The following is a 22601-nucleotide window of genomic DNA, read 5'->3' as shown; positions in this document are numbered from 1 at the left end:
TTTTCATCACAAGATTTGCTCAATGAAAATAAATTGCATGTTGTCCCATTTAAACATGCTATAATTCAGTGTTCTTCTATTAAGATAATATTTAAATACATCTATTCATTTTTATTTGCTATCCTTTAGTCATTAGATTTCTTTTCCCTTTTCGTTTACTTCTTTTCCAAAACTGAATATCGGACTATAGTTCTGAAAGCTCTGAGTGATTTTGTTTCCTCGGGACTTTGAAAGTGTTACACCAGTCTTTTTCGTTTTTCCTTGCGAACCGGGTGTTCCAATGTTTGTAGATTTGGAATTCGGCAGATTCACATACAGATAGATAAGTGATTAGAAATCAATTACACAGAGGCAGACTCGATCACACTCAGAGACACGAAGCTACTCGCAGATTCCTGAACATAGACACGGAACCGTAGATACATTGGCGAGACAAAGCCGCAGACCCAGGCAGAAGTACGGGTGCGCACATCACACAGACAGACACAGACACACACACACACACACACACACACACACACACACACACACACACACACACACACACACACACACACACACACACACACACACACACACACACACACACACACACACACACACATCCACTAACGCCCATACTTTCAGGGAGTCACTGGCCCCTTCGGGCCACCCCTCGCTCGCTCAGTTACAATATTTTGCAAGTTCCGGCAAGTTTCGCAAGATCTTTTTGTTTAAATTCTGTGGCCAGGTCTACGGTGTCATTCTCTTTCCCTGTTTCTGCTTTGCCAGGCCGGCGTTTCTTTCTGTGTCCCGTAGCTAGACCGTAAAAGACTGGACTCGAACGGTTTTTATTCCTTTGGTTAATGAGAGACGTATGAGTGGATTATGGGGAATCCAGAAATCTCAAGGAAGGGCATGCTGATGTTAGTGCTCCTCGTGCTGCGATGCACTGAAGGTGAGGCTTTCTGGAAAAGCGAGCAAGCCAAAAGTAGTAAGATTTCATTGATCTTTCAGGGCCTTGCATTTTCCCACTATCTGACGTGGATTCTTCACATGTAAGGCAAGAAAGTGGATTTCATTCCTTTTTCTATGTGATGAGATTAACTCTAACTTCAGATCGGAAGGTACCATAAAATTGCAAAACTGGGGCTTCCTTCTTTCAAGGAAGCAACATTATGTGTGCTTTTAAGAATGATTTGCAGTTATGTTTTATAACTTCCACACTGCAATGCACAGAGGACTGCTTGCGATGGTATATGAGCCACACAAAAACAAAACAGCACGTTGAAGAGGGAAGCAGGGGGGATTGTCACAGAAAATAGGGTGAGAATCAGTAGAGGGGGGTGTCATTAAAACATTGGAATTGGAAGGAAATATATGGGTTTAGCAGTTTCCTAAGATCACCCTGCACTCCCAGACACTACCGGCTTGGAACATCATGCCAGACGGTTTTCAGTGATCCTGAACCTCCACAATCAGTGACAATTACCCGGTTAGTTCGCTGAAACTTTGGTCAATTCCCAGTGCAGTCAGCAGAATAAAATTTTGGAAGTAAAAAGCACAGGGGATGAATATTAATACAGTATTTAAAATTGTTTTGCAGGGCAAAAGGAAAACACTTTAAAACATTACTAACTCCTAATCTACCCCTGGTTAAACTGTGCGTTGGGAAATGCCTGGTGCATTTTCAAAAGGGGCAGGACTTACCAAGAAATATCTACAAACAATGCAAAATGTGCTGAAAATCTCATATATAGTCTGAACATGTATTAAAACTGAGCATAAACTGATTTTTCCCAAATTACTAGACTTCATTTATATATTTACTTACTGTTTTTATTTAAAACACAATAAAAAATAAAAATGCCTATACTTTAAAATCCAGAAGAAAAGAGTTCAAAAACTGATAAATATAATGAAAGGTGAAGAGAACTGGTCAGGTTGACAAGGGAAGTCAACTCCCAAATCAGTTGTGGGAATACTAATTTTGCCGCCATCTAGTGCAGACATTTGGGTTTATCTGAAGTTTTCACCATGTTTTTACCATTTTACAGTAAGTATGTATAAAAGCCTGAATCAGTGCAGTGGAATGAAACTGATAAATTATGCATGTATAAATAATTCAACTATGAATGAATAAGGCCAATTAAGCTGACTTTAAAATATAATTCTGCTTCTATTACAGAACAATTTAACAAAAACATTAGCATTATATGTGCGGGAAACAATCCATGCTTGCTTCAAAGTATAACCAGTCAGTTCAACCAATAAATATTTAAGAAGGCTCACCATACTCTTTTGTTTCTTACCAATTTTACTTTACCCTCTTTCATCTCAGGTACTTACTGTTATAAGTGGCAGTACCAACAACATCCTGGGGTCCCACCATTGACAAGAAATTCATTGGATCAGCCACATAAATATTGAGGATTTATGACAGATTGGGGTGGGGATGGTTATTCTGTGGAAAGCTACTCCTGAAAACCCAAAACTTCTTCATCCTTTATAAGGCCCAAGTCATGAATGTGATGAAACTCCAAATACACTAAAGCAGCACCCAGAACAGAGGCACCTGCTTGACTGGTACTCTATCCATCACACTAAATATTCATTTACTTCACTGCTAGTGCATCATAGCTACACTGTGTACCATCTGCAATATAAACTATTGCGTAGACTTTTGCAACATCATCTCCTAATACCATGATCTCTACTACCAGAAAGGAAGTAAATAGGAAGAGGATGAGTAAATGTATAACCACGTGCATATTCCATACTAAATTGCGCAACATCCTGATAATGAATTCTGTTTCTTTAAATGCCGTTGGGTCTAAATCCCTGAACTCCCTCTCGGATGGTATTGTGGGAGTACCTTCACTATAAGGAGTGCAATGGATCAAAAAGGTGGCTCGACATCACCATCTCAAATAACTGATAGTTTTGCCAGTATTACTCAGATCACATAAAATAATAAATCTTGAAAATATTCAATGGATCAAACGTTATTGTTTTCATTGAGCTTGGAGCCTTTTATTGAGGCTGGTAAGAAAGTCTATAGAATTAATAGTTAAAATATAGTCATATACAGTATATTGAAATAATCTAATGATGTACTTTAGGATAATACAGAGAGAAAGAGCTCTGCTGAAATCAAAGCCAGCCCAAGTGAAATCACAGTGCCTTAAAAGCAGAATCCCCTCATACTGAAACAGGACACTTTGTTTAAAAAAAACTCATAAATATCTTGAATATATCAGAGAATGATTGTCACAGATGCTTGTTTGAATATGTGTTAATAACTTATTATTCATTTTGCCAATAGGAATAATTGTAGATCTTGATTCAAATGCATTGTTCAAGTACAAGTACATTGTCGATTTGTCCCTGGAGACTTTGTTCCACCCAGCTGCAATGCCGGGATCAGGGCTGAGGATTGAAGCTCTCACTCAACTTCATGTAGTTTGGGAAAATGGCAGCAGTCAGCATGACAAGCTGATTCAATTGCAAGTAAGTAAACTATGTCATTCTTTGCTATCAGTTTAAATTCTAGGAACTTGCCTTGCCAAGTTTGATAAGTAGGATATAAGATTATTTGAATAACTGAGAATTAGGGTGGTGATTGTGGCTTAAGGTGTTCCTAATCTTCCTGTCTTTGTAATTTTTGTGCGTTAACAATTATTGGTCTATTGCATATTTAAATCTTCAGTGAAGCCCTTGCTGATTGTGCCCTCAGATGTTAAGATCCCAAACACTGGAATCATTCTATAAATATCTCCACCTTTGTTGAGTTGTTCCTTAAATTTCTCTCATTCACCTCATTTTTGCGTATTCTTTCAATAGTTGGATGTCAAATTTTCTCTTGTGTTTTAATAGTGTGCTTTTGAATGTGCTCACCACATAAGCAGTGCTATATAAATGCAAGCGTTGTTGTTTAATTGTGCTGAGAGACTAGGCAGCAGTTACACCAGGGAGTTACAGGTTGCATGAGAGGCCTGAATAGCTGTGTATGTTCTACAGAAGAGTAATTACATGAGACACCATAATAATGTTATGGGAGAGCGGTGAGCCAATAGGTTCTCAGATCTGAGCTGCGTACAGAATAATAATTAATGTGCAGTCCCTCTGTACTTTAAGTATGAACCAAATTAGAGAACTACAGAAGAACATTAGTGCAACCCAAGGCATTACTGGAGAGGACATATAAGTAGGTGGGTGTCATCTGAAACCTCCTGAATTTCATTTTCTTTACTTCCAAATTCACATGGATTTTGACGGCAAATTTACAGTCGAGTTTATATCTGACACTATAAAATGCATTATCAAAATCAGTGTGGTTGCATAGGCTCAGAGGTCTGAAAAAAGTATCTAAAGATTGAGAGCCAAGATCCAATAAAAGGGAAACACAGAGAAAAAGTATTTCTAAAAGAAGTAGAATGAACAGTATCGTTAATACTGTTAATTGCTATCACGCTTTATAAACAACACCTTTCAAAAAGATCTACTTGAAGATACCTGAAAACCACATCACAAATGATCTTTAATATTAATTGATCCTCAAAGTAAACTTTCTGTCTAAGGATGACTGCATAAAAATAACTTGGGCTAAATTCACGTAGCACACCAGAGGAACTGCCCTTTGAATCAGGATGTTAAAAGGTGCCTTTCAAGTGGGCGTAGAAAATCACATGATGCTATTTTGAGAAGTGTTTTGAAGATTAGTTGAGCCAAAATCAAGCTCAATTTTAAATCTTTCAAACTGCAATAATAAGCTGTTTTTGACATTCTAACCAATACACATTAAATAAAATCAAATTGATTGAATACTATCAAATAGATATTTGTAAAATCTTATTAAATGGAAGTGAGACATGGTGTATCTAATGTATACTAGGCACATCAAGCACTGAAGAATTCCCATCAACAGAATAAGAGAATAAGTATCAGTGCCAAGTTCCAAAGCAGCATCCTCAGTCGTCTCGAAAGGGCAACCATGTCACTTGCATGCCTGACAGCACACTCCTGTAACAAACACACTATTTCAATTTCTATCATTGCAAGATTACTGGGAAGATCGAGGAAATGATTGAAGGATGTTCTCAAAACCTCCTTTAAGAAGTAACATCTAAGAGTAATATCTCCACTAACATGCAGCAGCCTCTGTTCCTGGCTCACAACTTCCCACAACAGGGAAGATGCATTCAGGACTGCGCTAAGAACTGTTCTGTAGCTAAGAACTTCGCTAAAGTTGCGAAAGGAAGACATTAGAAATGCTCTTCATGGGAATGTTGAGTGAATAGGCCCCAAATTTTGTTCAAAGCCCTTCTATGCACTTTGACGTTGTGTACAGGTATTCTGGTAGTCTTATCATTGTAGCAAACAATTTATTGGCACACCCAGATAAGTGTGAAGTGGTTCATTTTGGTAGGTCAAATATGGTGGCAGAATATAATATTAATGGTAAGACTCTTGGCAGTGTGGAGGATCAGAGGGATCTTGGGGTCCGAGTCCATAGGACATTCAAAGCAGCTGCGCAGGTTGACTCTGTGGTTAAGAAGGCATACGGTGTAATGGCCTTCATCAATCGTGGAATTGAATTTAGGAGCCGAGAGGTAATGTTGCAGCTATATAGGACCCTGATCAGACCCCACTTGCAGTACTGTGCTCAGTTCTGGTCGCCTCACTACAGGAAGGATGTGGAAACCATAGAAAGGGTGCAGAGGAGATTTACAAGGATGTTGCCTGGATTGGGGAGCATGCCTTATGAGAATAGGTTGAGTGAACTCGGCCTTGTCTCCTTGGAGTGGCGGAGGATGAGAGGTGACCTGAAAGAGGTGTAAAAGATGATAAGAGGCATTGATTGTGTGGATAGTCAGAGGCTTTTTCCCAGGGCTGAAATGGTTGCCATAAGAGGACACAGGTTTAAGGTGCTGGGGAGTAGGTACAGAGGAGATGTCAGGGGTAAGTTTTTTACGCAGAGAGTGGTGAGTGCGTGGAATGGGCTGCCGGCAACGGTGGTGGAGGCGGATACGATAGGATCTTTTAAGAGACTTTTGGATAGGTACATGTAGCTTAGTTAAATAGAGGGCTATAGGTAAGCCTAGTAATTTCTACGGTAGGGACATGTTTGGCACAACTTTGCGGGCCGAAGGGCCTGTATTGTGCTGTAGGTTTTCTATGTTTCTATGTTTATCTGCTCTTTAACTCTGCAGCTCTTGTCAGGGCTGCAGGTCACTCAAGGCCAGGTACTCAACACATGATCCTCTGGTAAGATGGCAGCACACTCAGGCACAGTGGTTCTAGGGGACCAACCAGAGGTGTTGTCGCCTATCGTAAACATGTGTTTTGCAATCGCAAGACCTTGCTGGACATTGAGAACTTGGTGTGCTGCAGGTCTACCCCATCAGTGGGTTGCTCACTGGCAGAGGAGGTGGAGGAATTGCGCTTGGCACGGATCGCATTGCTGCCTGTGTCAGAGGAGCCGATCGATGCATGAAGGCAGTGTGCAGTCTGGGTCGCTTTTCTTGTGATCGCAAGACCCTGTTGGACATTGTCGATGTGGATGCTGCGGGTCCGATTCACTGATTTATTGGTGGATAGTGGGGGCGGACAGCAGGGGAGCTGCGGGTCATGGCAAGACTGGGACTTGGGCCACAGTGTCGCCTGTTTGCAGCTGCCCAGGAGAGAAGTGTTGGAGTTGTTGTGCTTCACCTGAGTGCCAGTGGTGGAGATGGTGCTGCCCCCTGGTGTTTGCTTCACAGATGACAGGTTGTGTTGTGTTCGACTTGAACCGTGTGTGACCCGGAATAATGCTCTTTCATTTGGCTGCATTCATGAGTATTCATGTATGATTGAATGATAATTAAACTTGAACTTGAACTCCAAAATTAATCTGTGTAGAGTGCCAATGGTGTTGTTTGGGAAACTTAAATCACAGACTTATAATTTAGTATGGCCAGGTTGCCGTTCTTGGCTGTTTAATGACGTGAGAGGATCCTTCAGGAAGGTGAAACCACGGAAAGCATCTGGCCCAGACAGTGTACCTGGCCAAGTGCTGAAGATCTGTGCTGATCAGTTGGCTGGAGTGTTCACTGATATTTTCAATCTCTTGCTTCAGCAGTTTGAGATACCCACCTGCTTCAAGCAGGCTTCAAGCAGTGACCAAGAAGAACAAGGTAACCTGACTCAGTGACTTTTGTCCAGGAGCACTTACATCCATTGCAATGGAGTGCTTTGAAAGGTTGTTCATGAAGTATATCTAATCCTGCCTGATGAGAGACTTGGATATGCTCCAATTTGCCTCCTATCACAACAGATCAACAACATATGCCATTTCATTGGCTCTTCAATCAGCTCTGGAACATCTTGACAATAACGATACATACATCAGGATGCTTTTCGTTGACTACAACTCAACATGCAACACTAACGTCCTCTCAAAATTAATCACTAAACTCCAAGACTTGGGCCTGATACCTCACTGTGTAACTGGATCCTTAATTTCCTCACTTGCAGTCCCCAGTCAATATGGATTGGCAGCAACATCTCCTCCACAATCACCATTAACGCAAGTACTCCACAAACTGTGTTTAGCCTCCTGCTCTACTTGCTTTATACCTATGATTATGTGGCTAAGAACAACTTTAATGCTATATTTAAGTTTGCTGATGACACCGTTTTTGTTGGCCAAGCAAAAGGTGGTGACAAATCAGCATTTAGGAGGGAGACTGAAAATTTGGCTGAGTGATGCCCTAACAACTCCTTACTCAATGTCAGCAAAACCGAAGAGCTGATTGTTGACTTCAGGAGAAAGAAATTGGAGGACTATGAGCCAGTCACAGACAAAAGAAAATCTTCCAATGCTGGAAATCTAAGCAACACACAAAATGCTGGAAGAACACAGCAGGCCGGGCAGCATCTATGGAAATAAGTACAGTTGACATCTTGGGCCAAGACCCTTCAGCAGGACTGGAGGAAAGAAAAGATGAGGAGTATATTCAAAAGGTAGGGAGAGGGAAGAGAGTAACACAAGGTGATAGGTGAAACCGGGAGGGGGAAGGATGAAGTAAAGAGCTGAGAAGTTGATTGGTGAAAGAGATACAGGGCTGGAGATGAGGGAGTCTGATAGGAGAGAACAGAAGGCCGTGGAAGAAGGAAAAGGGGGGAGGAGCACCAGAGGGAGGCGATGGGGAGGTAAGGAGATAAAGTGAGAGTGGGAAAAGTGGATGGGCCCGACGTAGATTGGGAGACCGCTTTGCCAAGCGCCTGTGCTCCATCCGCCAGAAGAAGCGGAATTTCCCAGTGGCCACCCATCTTAATTCCACGTCCCATTCCCATTCCAATATCTCTATCCATGGCCTCCTCTACTGTTGCGCTGAGGCCACACACAGCTTGGAGGAACAACACCTTATATTCCGCCTGGGTAGTCTCCAACCTGATGGCATGAACATTGATTTCTCAAACTTCCGGTAAAGCCCCCCTCTCCTTAACCATTCCCCATCCCCTTCTCCCTCTCGAATCCCCATTGGAAACACCAATGCCCAGGAACTGAAAGGTCTCAAAAAGTGATGGATATAGCACAGTCCATCGCAGACAAAACCCTAACCGCCACTGAGCACATCTCCAAAGAGCCCTGCCACGAGAAAGCAGTGTCCATCATCAGTGACCCCTATCATTCAGGCCTTGCTCTCTTCTCACCTCTATTGAGAAGGAGGTACGGGAGCCTTAGGTCCAAACCACCAGGTTCATGAACAGTTATTATTCTAACCACCAGGCTCCTGAACCAGCATAAATGACTTCACCCTCCTCACAGCTGGACCGAGTCCACAACCTATAGGCTCACTCTCAGTGATTCTTCAACTTAAATTCTTAGCCTTCGTTATTTATTTTTTAATAATTCGCATGATTTATCTTCTTTTGCACTTTGGTTGTTTGTTAATCTTATTTTATGTATACAGGTGGCCCCCATTTTTCAGCTGTTACAAAAGACCAACATTAGTACCTGTTTTTGCTAACCAAAGAGGATTTTCACTCTTACGAAAAAAAGACGCCTGCTTTATATGTGTGTTTACCCGAGAAAGACTACAATGGCCGTGAAGCCTTGTGCAGGCAGTTGTTTGCGCATGCATGTACGTGTGTAGGCGTGTATGTGCACATGCGTGTACATACCGATTCTTTTTCTCCAAATCAATTTTGGCTCGCTGTCTTCCCTATTTTGATAAGTGAAACTACACCGTACATACAATATTTTTACTTTATATAGGCTGTATATTTATCATATCATTCCTGCTTTTACTATGTGTTAGTGTTATTTTAGGTTTTATGTGTTATTTGGTATGATTTGGTAGGTTATTTTTTAGGTCTGGGAATGCTCAAAATTTTTCCCATGTAAATTAATGGTAATTGCTTCTTTGCTTTACGACATTTCAGCTTACAAACAGTTTCATAGGAACGCTCTACCTTTGGATAGCGGGGGAAGCCTGTAGTTTTTTTCAAATGTTCTATTATATTTCTTTATTTTCTTGTAAATATCTGCAAGGAATGAATCCCAATGTAGCGTATAGTGACATATACATACTTTGAAAAAAAGTTTACTTTGACTTTGAAAAAGCAGAAATATTAAGTGAATATTAATAATACTGCTGTTATTGCATATCTGTAAGTTCCTTCAATACATTTGTATTTTTGTTGAACAATCCTAAAATCATTATTATTGGAAGGGACTGATGACTAGGCCTTTGGTGGATGAAATGGGGTCTGCAATTTTACTCTGAGAAAAACTCTGAAAACTATTACGAATCTGCAGCAATTTAGTAAAATTACACTATGAATAAATGCTTAAAAAGCTTCTGTTAAAGTTATAATTTATAAAGTTATAAAGTGTTAAATAATAGTTATTATTATAATAAAGTTATAAAGAACAATGTCTTTCTCCCATACAGATCCAAGAAATAAAACTACTTAATGTGACTGAACAAAATGAGAATCAAAACAACTTCAAAAACATTCATGTTGAGAATTTGCTGGAGCCAACAATAATGGTAGCTTTGAAAATGCCTGTAATTTTCCATTGGAAATCTGGGAAGGTAATTCACTGCAGCAACATTCTTGTTCAGTGTCAGCTAATCTCGGTGATAGCAGCCTACCTGGTTCAGAAGACTATTAAATTCAAGGACATGTCCAGTACTTAAACCTATCATATAGGACAGTCCATTAATGTGATGTTGAGGAAGTGATATTGAATGAAGAATTTGCTGTACCCTGACCAACATTTATACATCTGGAGGTATCTGCAAAACAGAATTAAAGTGAAAATCTCTTGGGTAGTGACAGCAACTTAGGTGAAAATAAGGAGTACATTTTACTCTTTGCCTGATCAATTTTCCACAGAAGGAAAGCTAAGTGGAAGGCCAGTTTGCCACTATGTTTTATATAGTGGCTTCAAGGTAAACAAAATGCAGGAGGAACTCAGCAGGTCAGGCAGCATCTATAAAAGTGAATAAACAGTATTTCGGACTGAAACGGCAGCTGTTTATTCATTTCCATAGATGCTGCCTGACCTGCTGAATTCTTCCACTTTGTGTTGATATGGATATCCAACTTTTGCAGACTTTCTCATGCTTAATGTAAATTAACTGTTTCTTTATAAAATCTAAATGTAATTTTATTAGTAAAAGGTTTAAATAAGGATTTCCTAGTTGGTTTGAAATTGTACAAATGTTTGTAGTATTAATATATTTAAATTTAATCATGAGTTAGGTTCATATTTTTTTGTAAGTAATGATGATTGATGATACTGTCGGTACGTGAACAGTTTTTTTGTAATTATCAATTTAAAGTGATACCCAACAAAAACCGCCAGAGTAAAGTTAGAGCAGTACATACAAGATGCTAGAGAAACTCAACAAGTCAGGCAGAATCGATGGAGGGGAATAAACAGCTGACATTTTGGGCCAAGACCTTTCATCAAAATGTCGACTGTTTATTCTTCTTCATAGATGCTGCCTGATTTGTTGTGTTCCTCCTGCATTTTGTGTGTGTTGCTCAAAATTTCCAGCCTCTGCAGAATCTGTGTTTAAAGTAAAGCTAGAATGTTTTCATTGGTTTATTTCATGTCTTTTTCAGGTAGAAACTCTGTATGGCTCTGTTGAAGAAAGGGGATTACCTCTGAACCTAAAACGAGGCCTGGTTAGTCTTTTCCAATTACAAACAAGCTCTGGGACAATCACTGAGGTAATCTATTCATTTCAGTTGAAGAATTGGTTATCTTTCTATATTTGTCTTCTAATATCATTTCCTTATAGAACCATACCTTGCACAAATGGTAGCTGCAGATGCCAGAATTGCAACAATGGGTCTGATTCAAAAGTGCCAAAAATATTTTGGGATAGTTTATGAAGCAGGATAAACACAATGTAAAGTGATTAACACTTTTCATTCACCCTTTGACGTTCCTCCTAAAGTTCATAGGACTGGCAATACATTTAGTACCAGGCAGGGCAGAAGTAAAAATAATCGAATGCCTTAAATGTCAACATCATCTGGGTTCAGAAACAGGAAATCCTGGGCTTGAACTTGTATAGAACATTCAAAATTTGCTGCAGGTGCTTATTATGCAAAATTGTTTGAGTATGTATATATTAGTTACTTCTGTAAAACTCCCTCATATAATTTTGCTGCTTTCTTTAGGAGATGATTTGATCAAAATGATATTATCTGGGGTTTAGGATATACAAATATCTTAATCTGTAAAACTTAAATATGTAAAAATACTGGGTGAGTACAGCTGCTATGGATGCTTCACTTTTCCAGCTATTTCAGTTCATTTTATGTGAAATGGTCATTTCGCTTTATTTTTAAAAGTATCTGAGAGCTACATTGGATTAGATTAAACTAGCCACCTGTTGTTTCTAAATACTGTAGCTCCACTTACCAGATATAGATGCAACATAAAATGGAGAGGAAATTTGACCATTGAATTCCACGTGAGTCTATTCACAGAGCAGAACTGCAGACTGAATTCCACGTGAAGTCCATTAAGCAGGTTTCAGTAGGTACATGTAATGTCAGAGAAATGTATACAATATACATCCTGAAATTCTTTTTCTAAGCAAACGTCCATGAAAACAGAGGAGTGCCCCAAAGAATGAATGACAGTTAAATGTCAGAACCCCAAAGCCCCCACAGCTCCCCCTCCCGCACACAAGCAGCAGCAAAGCAACGACCCCCCCTCCCTCACCAGCAAAAAAGCATTTGCAACCCAACCGAGCACTCAAGTGTGCAGCAAAGCATCAGTAAAGATCAATAGAGTACTTGCAGTACCCCAAAGACTACTCGTTCACCCAGTAATTCCACATACCACAGGCTCTCTCTCTCCCTAATAATGGAAAAAGAGGTGCCCCGTTTCACAGCGAGAGGGGAGACATAACAAACAACTCGCTGATTTACGATGTTAAATGTCTGTTGCGTCGCTTTTTCCGAGCTCTGTGCCTCTGGGCACACAGCCAACAGCCAGCCGCTGTTTTCCACGACTCATCAGTCGGCGGCACCAACCTTGCACCAGCCCGCCTCCAGATCCACGAAAATCCAGCACCCTGAAGGCTCACTAGCCTTCCAGGCCGCACCATTGGGACATCCATTGAAAAGCGGCAGGTTGCGAGGCCCGGAGAGCAGGTCCCATTCTCACAAAGAACTGAAGTCAGCATGTAACTTCTGGTCAGGGTCTTCAAAAGAATATTGAAAGGAAGAAAAAGAGATATCAAAGATAGAAATAAAGCTGTTTCCAAAGATGCAAGCAAAGAAGTTACCATTTAACAGCATCATCACTAAGCTCTGATTCACAGAGTAGAGCTACAGATGAAGTAGCTTTTATCATCCAACATGTATTAGACTTAACAGCTGGTGACACAAGTTAGGTACTTTCTTACCTGGGAAATGCTTGCTGCAGCCTGCATTAACTAGACCATAAAATGTTGTCTAAAATATTTTGATAAGGTCTTATTTAAGGTCAAATGGAATATATGAATGATAATAAATACTGTAACTGGCTATGTTTAACACACCATTTGAAACACAAGACAGGGTGCAGATTTAAGAAAGAAAGATGGAAAAAATGAAAAAAAAAACTCTTCCTGTGACTTACTCAGAACTGGCTCTCTTGTAACAGGAAAAGATGCCAGCCACTTGCGCTGACCGCTCCACTGTAATTTCTCTAACTTGTTCATATTTATATCAATTATAATTTTCTCTCTGCAATATTTCTACTAAACTTATTGTGGCACTCAAGAATCTCAACTAAATATCATGTAGCACATTTATTATCAAGGTTAAAGGTATGTTAGAGACTTTAATAGTAGTGCATTCCATAACTTATTTAAGAAATTAATGGCGAGATGTGGTGCAAAAGTGTATTATTATACCAAGGAAAATGGATTGCAGTTATCTGGAGACTAAAGAAGCTGCGATTATTGTCCTTAAAAGAGAAATTGCCGATGAGGGGTTTAATAGAAAAGTTCTGATACAACTAATATAGAGATTAGATTAAACAGGTTTAAAAAAATCAATAGAATTGTTGGTTATAAAATTCAGATATGCTAATTGAAAAAAATTACTGAATTCATAGCTATGTAAATTGGGATGAAGGATGAGGATTTTTTTAAACTAACTTATCATAGCAGTTAGCATAAAGTTTTATAGCACCAGCTGCAAGATTGGGGTTCAACTTCCATCGCTGTCTGCAAAGAGTTTATATGTACGCCATGTGACTGTGTGGGTTTCCTCCCACATTCCAAAGAAGTTAGTAAGTTGTAGGCAAGCAATGTTGGTGCTGGAAGTATAGCGACGATTGGAGGCTGCCCACAGTGTGTTGGTCATTGATGCAAACAACGCATTTCACTGTATGTTCAATGTTTTGATGTTTAATTTAATTTTTAAATGTTATGTTCTGAATGCACTATGTGAAACTAAGGAACAAAATTATTGTTACTCCGGATCTGTTGGAGCATATAAAAATACTAAGATAAAGAACATAATGATGTAGAGCACAATAGATATTCAAAAGGGTAACGTCATAGCAGTGCCCAAGTAGAGCAGGATGAACGGTCTCAATGACTATCACTCAGATGTGCTTACTCCTACTGTGATGAGCAAACACGAGGGAATCTGCAGAGGCTGGAAATTCAAACAACACACTCAATATGCTGGTGGAATGCAGCAGGCCAGGCAGCATCTATAGGAAGAAGCACTGTCGACGTTTCGGGCCGAGACCCTTCGTCAGGGTATGGAGGGGCCATTGCACAGGATAGCAAAAAGCTGCAGGAAGTTGCAAACCTAGCCACCTCCATTATGGGCACCAGCCTCCCCAGCTTTGAGGACATCTTCAAAACATGATGCCACATAAAGGCTGCATCCATCATTGAGGACTGCCCTCTTCTAGGACTTGTCCTCTTCACATTGCTACCTTCAAAGAGGCGACGCAGGAGCCTAAAGACACACACTCAACATTTTAGGAGCATTTTCTTCCCCTCTGCCATCAGATTACAATGGAGAATGAACCCATGAACACTAACTTTTTTTTGCTCTCTTTTTGCACTAGTTATTTAATTATATATATTCTTCTTGTTATGTTTTTTGGTATTGTTATGTATTTTTATGACATATACCTGTGATATTGAACCTGATTCTAACTAGAGTAAAACATACACAGTGAATAGGACTCTGAGGTGTGCAGTAGACCAACGGGACTTGAGAATACAGATCCATAATTCCTTGGAAGCGACACTTTGACCTTCGTAAATCGTGGCACTGAGTAGAGGAGCTGAGTTGGGATGTTATGACGGATTTGTATAAGATGCTAGTGAGGCCAAATTTGGAGTATTGAATGCAGCTTTGGTCACCAACCTAAAGGAAAGATATCAATAAGATTGAAATAGTACAGAGAAAATTTACAAGAATGTTGTAGGATTTGAGGACCCACTAATTTGCTCTCAATTGACCATTTTTAAGCCTACTTTCTACTTTAAAACAGAAGCACTTTTGATTATCTCTAGATAAACAGATCTTCATCTGTCCACACCCTTTTACTTCCATTATTATTTACTTCCCAGCATATTAAAACCACGTTTACCTCATATTTTTCCATACATAAATTAATTCACGGAATACCAGTTTTGTATTGATGAAGTCATTCACAGATATTGGCTATTTAAGGTGGTAGTGCCTCCAAAAGCAAAAAGTCTTGCATGGAAATTCCCTTGTGTTTCTGCTCTTTCAGTCATTGTTAATGCAGCTTGCTAGGGTAATTGATAACTCAATTTATGGTGTAAATTTATAGTACCTTTGGTATAACTCTCAGCTTTGCAATATGTTACATTATCCTGACTGAGACGTGCATTACCATGTTGTGTGATGTGGACACGCATTATCAACTGCGACTTTTTCTTCCATCATTTTTTCCCGTCGCTGCAAGATGTTCAAGCTTCTCTTTCCTCAGTACCTGTCCCAGAAATTCCGACTGCCATTTCTTGATTGATGATATCAGCTCTCTTCTTATTCCGGCTTCTTCACAACACTTCCTCATTTGTTACTCAGTCCTTCCACGACGTTTTCGTCATTCTTCTAAAACAAACACATGAATGCAGTTTCAAGTCTTTCCTCATTTTACTGCAATAACATTCGTTTCCATATATAAGTGTGGAACGAATGTATCACTGCAACACTCTTTGAGCTTCGAGTTGCTACTGGCCCAAAATGCTGGAGTTTCTACCTGGCAGTAACGTCGGGAAGGTGGCTCCATACTATCTTCCTTCGGTGTGCACAAAACGCAATGGGTATCTTCTTAGTGCTATATTCAACCTAGAAAATAATAGTAAATCATTATCAGTCAGGTGTATCATATTTTACATTAAGAGATATTCAGAAGTGTAATTATTGAGCTTCAAGAGTAGTTTTACAAGACTTTTTTATTTGGAGTTACCTTGTGCAGATGCAGGGCATCGACAGCGCCAAATTCACTATTAACCAGAAAACAGGCCACTAAGGAATCACAGAACGACTGGTACAATGAAAAGATGTTTGAGCTGGAGGGGATAGTCATTATGGGGTGGCCAGGCACTTAATCCTGGGATTAGCCACTTTACCCAGCGCTCCCGTTGGGAGCTTCACCAAGGGTACGGGCACAAATGGCTCCAGATGTGAGACTTGCGCAGTGACTGTTGTGGCATTTGTAAATCAGTGCGGAGTTCGAGCTCTTTGTCATGGGATTTGCAGCCGGAGGCCCAAACCCCACCCCAGTCCCAGAGATATCACAAAAAGAGTGAGGACAACGGGGCAAGATCTTTTCTGGAAATGTTGTGCATTTAGAGGACACTCGGAATAATAAACTAGTGAGAGAGAGAATAAAAAATGGTGGGGTGGTGGAAAGAGCATTAGTTCTTTCCTGAATAATTCAGTATAAAGACCATTTCCAGGTCATTTCGCCTTGACACTGAACTTTGCTTTGGTATTGACTGGCCAGTGTTTTTTCTGCATCTGTTCGTCGACCTGAAGAAATGAGGTCTGTAAATGTTGCTTGGCTTACTGAGTATATCTGGCATTTTCTGTTGCCATTTCGGCTTTTCATAGTGCACTTTATGCCTCAATTCCTCCACTTAAGGGATCACTTCCAGTCTTAAAATAGAGTCAAAAACATAGGATATCTAGCATTTGCAGATTTTCTCTTGTTTTTAAAACATAGTTTGTTAGATTTGTAATGCTGGTATTAATATCGACTCTCACTCACCACTGGATTTCACTGAACAAGGATGATGTAATCAGTTTAGTGCAGGCCTTTCAGTTCACGGTGCTGTACCAACCTTTTAGCCTACTCCTAGATCAATCCAACCCCTCCCTCCCACACAGTCCTCCACTTTTCTTTCATCCATGATCCAATCTAAGAGTTTATTAAATGCCCTAATATATCTGCCTCTACCACCACCCCTGGCAGTGTGCTCCATGCACTGTGTAAAAGCACTTGTCTCGGACATCCCCCATACTTCCCTCTAATCATCTTAAATGTAGGTCCTCTTGTATTGGCCACTGTCCGCTCTGTCTGTGCCTCTTATCATCTTATATACCTCTATCGAGTGTCCTTCACCCTTCTTCACTTCAAAGAGAGAAACGTAGATATACCAGGGATCCCCACAAATTTATTTATTTATTTATTTTGGTGATTCAGCCCTTCTGGCCCTATGCGCCACACAGCCCCTGACAATCCCGATCTAACCCCAACCTTATCATGGGGGATAATTTGCAATGAGCCGGTACATCTTCAGACTGTGGGAGGGAACTGGAGCACCCGAGGAAGACCCACACATTTCACAGGGAGGATGCTGGAATTGAACTCCAAGCTCCGATGTCCCGAGCTGTAATAGCGTTGTGCTAATGGCTATGCTACCGTGGTGCCCAATCAATGAGGTTCAGTGAGGTTATTCCATTCCCCCCTCCACCCACCCATGTGAGCAGTCTTACTGTGTCTTCTCTACATTTCTGGGGACTGTTGTTGGCAAAACCATTCAGAAACTATAAGTCATCAGTATTTTGACATATCTTGCCCAATGTCATATGGAAGTGTTTTTCCACATATCATACCAGTTGATTTTTGTGCATCAGGACTCCTTTCTATTTCATGCTAGAAATCATGGGAGGCAGATTGCTGCCGAGGTCAACTTTATCTCTTTTTGTGAAATGCAGGATCTTCGGTCTACTAAGAGTTTCTGATGAAAACTGTATCCTGACTAAAACCTTGAGTTAATTTTCCTAGCTATGTTTGCTATCAATTATAAATGCTCCTAATGGTTTGCCGAATACAATGTTATCATTTTTCTGATTAGTTTTCAATGGTTGAATAGCTCCATTTAATATCAGAAAATGTATACAATACACAACCTGAAATTCTAACTCTCCACAGACATCCTCGAAACAGAAGAAAAAAACTCGAAAAATGAATGACAGAAAAAGCATAAAAACCAGAAAGCCCCCCCCCCCCCCGGACCCCCCATGCACAAGCAGCAACACCCCCTTGCCCCACTTATTCTAGCATAAAGCACCTGAATTCCTACTACCCACCATGCAAGCAACAGCAAAGCCCCCAAAAAGAGACCATGGTCTACAGTCCATCAAAAGCTAACTGTTCACTCCAACATTTCTGACATCTCACAAGCTCACATGCGCGCACTCTCGCTCTCTCTCTCACACACACACACGCACGCACGCACACACACACACGAGAGACAGATATCTCTTCTTTCACAGCGACAGGGTAGACAACAGTCACTATTTCGATGTTACAGTCAGTCTGAAGCATTGCTTTTTTGTTCCGAGTTCCCCAACTCGAGAATCGGCAAATCAATTACTGAGTGCAGAGCACTCCGACAGCCAATCTTGCTGTCTTCGATGTTCCAGCTCCCGCTACGCTTCAGTATGCGACACCGGCGAGAATTTGTGTCCACAGAGCCGTGCAGGTCCTGAAGGCGCCCAACTGCAGGCTGAACCCAGACATGCTAAAATGTGGCTGATCGGCAAGCCCCAAGAACACCAACGTGCCACCGTGTAGAACCGCAGTCCTTGAATGCCGCTGCAGATTAAAGATCCCGATAGGACCCAGCAACCCTGAAAAGGGAAATAGAAACATTAGAATAGGAAAAATTTAACTGTTTCGCTGATCAGCTGGGAGAGGTCACCCTCTGGCACCATCTTCAGCTCCGCCCAAAGGACATTCCAGCAAAAAAAGACATACATTTAAAATACAATTTAATATCCTAACATAACCCCATTCTATGAATAGCTTTACTTTGTGCATTTATATTATGGTTTATTTATTAGCTAATCTTTTGTTCTTAGCTAATTGGGCTTGGTAGCAGGACCCAAGATTTCTATATACAGTATTTCTTTCAAAACCCTTCTCACTTTGTCGTAGCATCCTGAAAGGTTTGTCTGCACTAACTGATTTTGGGGCATGTGTACCAAGAGTTCTAAAATGTGTCTATGACATGCATGTGATCTGATGACTAACATGATGATTAGAACACAAGCACAGATTTGTTACAATTCGTTCATGTTTAGCGCTTTCCATTGATGTTTGAAAAGTCATAGGGAATGGTGTAGCAGTTACTGAGAAACTTTTCTTTTGTTCTCAAGGCTTCTGCATAAATAAGTTGCTTCCATACAAACTGCACTAATAGAGGAGGTGGCAGCCAGGCATCAATGCAGGGTGTCTAGGGATGAATTCTACTGAGGGGCCAAGTGTGAAATGATGAGAATCTCAATAAAGTCAGACACTTCTGCAGCTATAATTAAAATCTCAAAGCAGGATGAGAACATAAGTTCCGGTAATAAGCACAGATATTGTTAGAAGCAAGCACAAGGCAGGTAGCAGCTGTGAATGGAGAAGAATTTGTGTTCCTGATCAAAATCTCTTCATCAATTCTGATGAAGGGTCTTCAGTCTGAAGTATTGATTATATGAGGGGTGATTGATAAGTTTGTTGGCTAAGGTAGAAGGAGTCAATTTTAGAAAACCTAGCACATTTATTTTTCAGTATAGTCCCCTCTTACATTTACACACACAGTCCAGCGGTCGTGGAGCATATGGATCTTGGCCCTCCAGCAAGTGTCCACAGATAGGTGATTGATAAGTTCATGGCCTAAGGTAGAAGGAGATGAGTTATACAGCTCTCGTTACATGCACATGCAGGTCAACTCTTTGAGTGATTATGCCGAAAGTTTGAAGTTAATAACTCATCAGGGGTGATTGCTAAGTTTGTGGCCTAAGGTAGAAGGAGATATTAACTTCAAAGTTTCTGCATAATCACTCAAAGAGTTGAACTGCATGTGCACGTAACGAGAGCTGTGTAACTCATCTCCTTCTACCTTAAGCCACAAACTTATCAATCACCCCTGCTGTGGACACTTTCTGGAGGTCCAAGATCCGTATGCTCCACAACCGCTGGACTAAGTGTGTAAATGTAGGAGGGGACTATGTTGAAAAATGAGTGTGCTAGGTCTTCTAAAATTGACTCCTTCTACCTTAGGCCATGAACTTATCAATCACCCCTCGTACTTGTGTTTCCACAAATGCTGCCTGACCTGGGTGTTTAGAACATTTCCCGAATTTCTTTTTAAATTTCAGTTTTCCATCAGTTGTACTTTTTATTTTCACTTAACTCCCAATGGCATCCAAAGTAACTTTTATGCATGAACATCCTCCTAACTTGGTACCTATGGTTGCAGTCGCCGTGGTTCCTCATTCAATGGAAGCTAATTCTTTCCTGGGGTGAGTAGAACATGAGCAGGAGCTTTTTTATTGATTACAGAATTTATCATGTTACAAATTGCCTCTGAGCACCCGAGCATTGGTTAGCTAGTGTTAGACACAGGCTGGAAAGAATTTAGTACCCTCAATATTCATCATTTGTATGACCTGAGATACACGTTGTGAAGGTCAGTGGCCAGAAATCTGGCAGAAGTTTATTCTGTATTCCACCAAGCAGCAGTTCCATATGATACTGGCTTCTTGCTGGCATACGGTCATAATTCAATACTCAAATCTGCTCACAGACAGTGTTAGCAAGGCTGTCACATTAAAAAACGATAGAACAGGTCTTTGAGGTTCTCAGTAAGAGTTTTGTTACATGGGCTTCTCTGAATGATCTTGCTTTGTTTGGCTGAATGTACCTCATGATCCGTGGGGAAATGCTAAATGCTATATGACCAGGCTGTCATGAAGGGATAGCCTGACCCTCTGAACTTCAGGTGAGGAACTGAGCTGTGCAGAAATGAGGAAGTGGAGGTGGAGGAAGAGAGTAGAAGAACAAATTAGGAACCACATTTTTGCACGGATAAATCAATGCACCCACAGTTTCCTATCACAAATAGTTTCATAATCTTTAGGATAGTGCAGAATGGCCAAGATCTAACTAAATGCTAGAACAGGCTCAAAGGGTCCAATGGTTTCTTCCTATCCATGTTTCTAATACAAATTATGGCATAGACAAGATACCTAGAAATATGCTAGATAGTAGACGGCTGGCTGCCATGATGTCTGGCTTTGCGGTTGTGGACACACTGTTGTGATCTTCGGTTGTTTCCTTGCTTTTGTTGTTTGCTCAGTTTGTATGTTTTCCCCTGCACATTGTGTACGTCGTCTTTTTTTATTGGGTTCTATTGGATTTCTTAGTTTTGCGGCTGCCTGTAAGGAGATGACTCTCAGGGTTGTATACTATACATACTTGGATAATAATTGTACTTTGACATTTCAACTTTAAACTTTGAAAGCCAAATTGATGAAAGAGCTGTGGGTCATCCCACAAGTCGTGGATCATTAGGAGATTCACAGTGGCACTTGCAATGGTTCTGATTCAGCCCCGTTCCATTAATAGCGATTGTATTCTGAAAGAGAATTGCAACAGTGGTTACAATCTAAAGTCGTCAAAGGTATACATAATATTTTGAAGGCAGGATCTCACCCATACACTTCTCAAATGTCCCTCATATTTAAGCTGTGGTAATTGGAACAACAGAAAAAGTGAAAGTGCTGAGAATAAAGTCAGGAATGTTTATGCAATTTGTGTTTCAGACATCTTGGTAAAATATCAACATGCAGATGTCAGAAACACAAAGTGAAAACTGAAAAAGTTGGAAATTCTCAGCAAATTACATTACAGCTCTGGAGTGATGGAAAATTAAAGAACATGAAGTTTTAAAAGATATAATTTAATACATCTACAATGTAATTGGTAGATAAGTCATTGCTATAGGAGGAACACAGAACTTTGGGAGTATATGTGTTTAAAATAGTGGAAGGGTATAAAGCAAATTGTGAGGAGGAGTATAATTATATAATAATACTGGATGTGAAAAAAGAAAACAGTAATCCTTGGCTTTTTCTTAATAAAAGGTGAAGTACAGAAATATGTTACTTATGTTCAATCCTTAAAAAATGTTGCCAAGTGTGTAAACATAGTAAACTATTTGCAGCACATTAATGAGCCATCTCGATCCACTGGGTTAATGCCAATGTTTTTGTTCCACAGGAATATTCTGTCCATTTATCTGACCCCTATTAACATTACCCTGTATATTTTCCCCTCATCTTGTTATATATTTCCCTGCATGAGAAATGCTCACTTCCTAGCTACTTGATTCGTATAGATATCATCTTTTTCTGAATTCCTTCTTTGATATATGGACTATAACTCGGAGTATATAACACGGCCATAGTGGGGTGTGTCAGGAATGGACAGGAGGAGGAGTATAGGAAACTGATACAGGACTTTGTGATATGGTGCAACTCAAACTACCTGCATCTCAATATCACCAAGACCAAGGAGATGGTGGTGGACTTTAGGAGATCTAGGCCTCATATGGAGCCAGTGATCATTAATGGAGAATGTGTGGAGCAGGTTAAGACCTACAAGTATCTGGGAGTACAGTTAGACGAGAAGCTAGACTGGACTGCCAACACAGATGCCTTGTGCAGGAAGGCACAGAGTCAACTGTACTTCCTTAGAAGGTTGGCGTCATTCAATGTCTGTAGTGAGATGCTGAAGATGTTCTATAGGTCAGTTGTGGAGAGCGCCCTCTTCTTTG

At 40.3% G+C, this 22601-nt stretch overlaps 1 protein-coding gene across 1 annotated transcript in view; it reads left to right on the top strand.

Annotated features, from left to right (window-relative positions):
- The first annotated feature begins 239 nt into the window (after positions 1-239).
- LOC140714240 (microsomal triglyceride transfer protein large subunit-like) overlaps positions 240-22601 on the top strand; it is a 99230-nt gene continuing 76868 nt past the window's right edge. Inside the window, exons 1-4 of the mRNA XM_073025276.1 lie at positions 240-937; positions 3305-3489; positions 9921-10064; positions 11104-11211. Of these exons, the coding sequence (XP_072881377.1) occupies positions 868-937; positions 3305-3489; positions 9921-10064; positions 11104-11211 (507 nt within the window). The 5' untranslated portion in view covers positions 240-867. The remainder of the gene's footprint in view (positions 938-3304; positions 3490-9920; positions 10065-11103; positions 11212-22601) is intronic.

The sequence above is a fragment of the Hemitrygon akajei genome, chromosome 21, assembly GCF_048418815.1.
Source record: "Hemitrygon akajei chromosome 21, sHemAka1.3, whole genome shotgun sequence".
NCBI lineage: Eukaryota > Metazoa > Chordata > Chondrichthyes > Myliobatiformes > Dasyatidae > Hemitrygon > Hemitrygon akajei.
The sequence above is the reverse complement of the archived record's forward strand: the minus strand, read 5'-3'. Positions and strand labels throughout refer to the sequence as shown.